This window comes from Cannabis sativa, chromosome 5 (genome assembly GCF_029168945.1).
Source record: "Cannabis sativa cultivar Pink pepper isolate KNU-18-1 chromosome 5, ASM2916894v1, whole genome shotgun sequence".
Classification (NCBI taxonomy): Eukaryota; Viridiplantae; Streptophyta; class Magnoliopsida; order Rosales; family Cannabaceae; genus Cannabis; species Cannabis sativa.
In genome coordinates, this window is record NC_083605.1 from 5,908,933 (window position 1) to 5,913,048 (window position 4,116).

The window sequence follows — 4,116 nt, forward strand, 5'->3', positions numbered from 1 at the left end:
ATGTACATAGCCGTAAAACATGTCATATATATACACACCAACCATTTATTTAAAAGGTTTTTAATTATAAACAATATATGTTACTATATATATTGAAAGCCTAGCTGTTAATTTGTACTATACAATCCACTAATCCTTGCTATAAGCAATTCACAACCCACACTAGTAACAAAATCTGGTTATACAAAATACCCTGGAATTAAACTAAAATATCTAAAATTAATCTTTTAGGTAGTTTGGTATGAAAGTCACCAATTTCCAACTTAATGAAAATCTATACACAATCACCAAAAACTTCATGATGAGTCTATAAATACAATAACACTTCTATAAGAAAACCAAAAAACAAAACAAAAATCATACATTATAAATTAATCGATAAATTAAAGCATTTTTTTGTTCAGAAATTAAAGCTTATTAGATATGAAAACCATAATAAAAATTATGGCTTTTCTCCTGGCCATACAAGTAACTACAATCTCAGCCAAACCAAACATCATTCCATCGGACCAATCAAAGCTGGACGATTGGATTGATCACAACATGAAAGCCTACGAAAATGACAAGGGAAATACTAGAAAATTCGCCCTTGATAAGGAACTGGCGGCGGCGGAGAAGGCGGTTAAGGTTGTGAAGGTGAGGCAAGACGGCAAAGGAGACTTCAAGACGATCACCGAGGCGGTTAAAAGTATTCCGTCTGGGAACACAGGAAGAGTGATAGTGTGGATTGGTGGTGGAGTTTATCGTGAACATATAATGGTGGATAGGTCTAAGTCCTTTGTCACATTTTATGGAGACGAGAATAATGTACCTGTTATCACTTTTGACGGCACAGCTGAGAAGTTTGGGACATGGAATAGTGCCACCGTTGCTATTGAGTCTAACTACTTTGTTGCTGCTAATATTGCATTTGTGGTAAGTACAAATTTATATATTTATCCCATTCACTTTTAATTATATATAGTTTTAGAGAAATGCTAAAAGATTCTTGGTTACTGTTCATAAAATAAGTAATAGGTAGGGATGACATGATTTGAATCTGTGACATTTTGTACCCAAAACAAATGCGCTACTGAGCTACACTCCATCCCTTTTAATTGGTCTATAGTGTCATTGTAGCGAATTGCGGATTCGATTCTCGCTATCCGCTTGTGCTTACTTGATTTCTTATCTCTATTCACTATTCCTAGCAATTTCTCTATTTTTATTTTTTATATTTGATTTTTTTTTTTAATTTTTAAACTAAATATTAAATACAAATTCAAATAATATTAATTTTTTCATTTGAATAAAAATATTATATTAAAATTAAAGTATACCAGTGGTGCCTATCTTCTTACGTGTAAATATCATTATTGATCCAACTAAGTATTGATTCCTACATAATTTAATGTAATAACTTTTAAATAAATCGTTAACCAATCACAAAACAACAAGTTTAGAATGTGTTAGACACTACTAGTGCCTAATAGCAATGCTCTTAATTTTAGGATGAATGCTATTTTGGACCCAATATTTTGCAAAAGTTATTGATTGAATTTTTTCTTATTTTGTTAAATGATAAGGGAAATTTGAAATTATATGCATATTAGGGACTAAAATTGGTATCCTAATCTAAAACTACACATAATTTGTAAAATGGGATAATTTTTACTTAAACCCAATTTTACCCCCTCAGTTCTAAACTCTCTCTCTCTCTCTCTCTCTCTCTCTCTCTCTCTCTCTCTCTCTCTCTCTCTCTCTCTCTCTCTCTCTCTCTCTCTCTCTCTCTCTCTCTCTCTCTCTCTCTCTCTCTCTCTCTCTCTCTCTCTCTCTCTCTCTCTCTCTCTCTCTCTCTCTCTCTCTCTCTCTCTCTCTCTCTCTCTCTCTCTCTCTCTCTCTCTCGCGTTTGAAATCGCACCACCCACGAATCCCCACTCGAACGAAGAACCCACCGAACCCACCATCCCACGGAGGGAACCCACCACCCCACGGAGGGAACCCATCCACTGAGCACGCGACGAGCCTTTCCCGTTTCGGTTTTTTAATTTTTTTTTCTTATTGATTATGGTAAAAATGTTGTTAGTTGATAGATTTAGGTTGGATATGTGCATTCTTGATTAGATCTAGGGTTAGATGGAGTAGATCTAGGGTCTGTGATCTTTCTGGGCAAGAAAATCCGATTTTCTGGTTTGACATGAGCTTGAAGATGAAGGCCCGATGCATGGCCCGATGGTCCGATGCATGGCCCGATGCATGGCCCGATGTAGGGCCCGATGGTCTGATGCCCATTTTGGATTTTTTTTAAAAAAATTCTATTTATAGGACTGGCCCGATGGGCCCGATGTAGGGCCCGATGGTCGGCCCGATGGTCAGATGCCCACTTTATTTTTTTTTTAATTTTTTTCATTTTATATGATTGGCCCGATGGGCCCGATGTAGGGCCCGATGGTCAGATGATTGGCCCGATGGGCCCGATGTATGGCCCGATGTAGGGCCCGATGCCCACTTTAATTTTTTTTTAAATTTTTTTTTTGTTTATAACAAAGAGAGAAGAAGAGAGAGGGGAGGCAGTAATGTAAATGGGGATATTTTAGGGATATTCTAAAATGTGTCATATCCCACAAACATTAAATGTTATGTGTTTAGAGAAAAAATATTAGGTATATGTAAGTATAGAAAATCAAATTTTCCAATGATAAATATGACCATGTATTTTTTAAAATAGTACTTTAAATTGATTTTTTGTCAAAATAAAATTTAATAACAACGTAGAGGTGTTATTATAAAATTGTTTACATTTTTTTGCATCTGTTCCTGTCATGATTTATCTTCAAGTTAGTTATGTTAAAAAAATTGTCAAAAATTAAACTCCGGTCTTATTTATACCATTTTTAGAGAATCTAATCAATAATTTTTGTAAAATACATATCTAAAATAGTATTAACTCTAAATTTGTAAAACAATTGGTATGATTAATTAAATTGATGAATTTATGATAGAATTCGGCTCCAAAGCCAAAGGGAAAATTGAATGGAGAACAAGCAGTGGCACTAAGGATATCAGGAGACAAAGCAGCTTTCCACAACTGCAAATTTGTAGGCTTCCAAGACACCTTATGCGATGACAAGGGCAGACATTTCTTCAGGGATTGCTATGTTGAAGGCACCGTAGATTTCATCTTCGGCAATGGACAATCACTTTACTTGGTACTAATAAATATCAATATAATTAAAATGATACTAATTAGTAACAAGCTAGTATGTACTAAAATAACTAACCTAATTAATTAATTTATATATTAATGATGTGTTTAATTAGAACACAACCATAAGATCGGTTGCAAAGCTGACAGGGGTTATCACAGCCCAAGCAAGATCAAAGGTATCTGAAGATAGTGGGTTCACTTTTGTTCATTGCAAAATCATAGCTGATGGTGATACTTACTTGGGTCGGGCTTGGAAAGATATGCCAAGAGTTATCTTTGCATATACCTATATGGGCAATCATATTGATGTTAATGGATGGTCTAATGGCATGTGGCCTATCCAATCTCAGGGAAAAAATAAGTACGTATTATTATATCATTATATATGTATTTATTAATGATCTTTTTAATAAATAATCTAAGAATATATAGAATTTAAACATTTTTATATATGTATATAGGGATGTGTATTATGGGGAGTACAAGTGCATGGGACCTGGAGCGAGCACCTCTGGCCGTGTCAAGTATGCAAAGCTATTAACCGATGAACAAATCAAACCTTTCATGAGTATGACTTACATTCAAGGCAACAAATGGCTTATCCCACTTCCCAACCTTAAACATTAATTAAGTCCTCTCTCCAATTATATGTGCTATTATTATATTATATCTATATGTGCTTTATATATGAATCTCGAACATATTTAATAGCACTTGTGAAATTTTTATTTTTATATCTTATATGTATCATTATTAATCAATGAGACTTATAATGTTCATTCTCACATTATTCAAATTTTCATTCTAACTAAATTAATCACTACGTTCAAGTACACAAGATGTTATATATCGTTACCATTAGACAATTAGATCGACACAAAAAAATACGAAAAAGAATTATACTTGAGAAAGCTCAGCTCAAATCATAG

At 34.0% G+C, this 4,116-nt stretch overlaps 1 protein-coding gene across 1 annotated transcript; it reads left to right on the top strand.

The window, feature by feature from the left end:
* The first annotated feature begins 349 nt into the window (after positions 1–349).
* LOC115717497 (putative pectinesterase 63) lies at positions 350–3,823 on the top strand. Its single transcript, XM_030646483.2, has 4 exons — positions 350–915; positions 2,982–3,188; positions 3,301–3,548; positions 3,649–3,823. The coding sequence occupies exons 1-4, from the start codon at positions 424–426 to the stop codon at positions 3,812–3,814; spliced, it is 1,113 nt and encodes a 370-aa protein (XP_030502343.2). The 5' UTR covers positions 350–423; the 3' UTR covers positions 3,815–3,823.
* The last annotated feature ends 293 nt before the right edge of the window (positions 3,824–4,116 follow it).

Excerpts from the sequence above, each read along its gene's own strand:
- LOC115717497 (XM_030646483.2), top strand. The coding sequence starts at position 424 with ATGAAAACCATAATAAAAATTATGGCTTTTCTCCTGGCCATACAAGTA. Across the intron at positions 916-2,981 it reads CTGCTAATATTGCATTTGTG|AATTCGGCTCCAAAGCCAAA; the intron begins GTAAGTACAAAT and ends AATTTATGATAG. Across the intron at positions 3,549-3,648 it reads CAATCTCAGGGAAAAAATAA|GGATGTGTATTATGGGGAGT; the intron begins GTACGTATTATT and ends ATATGTATATAG.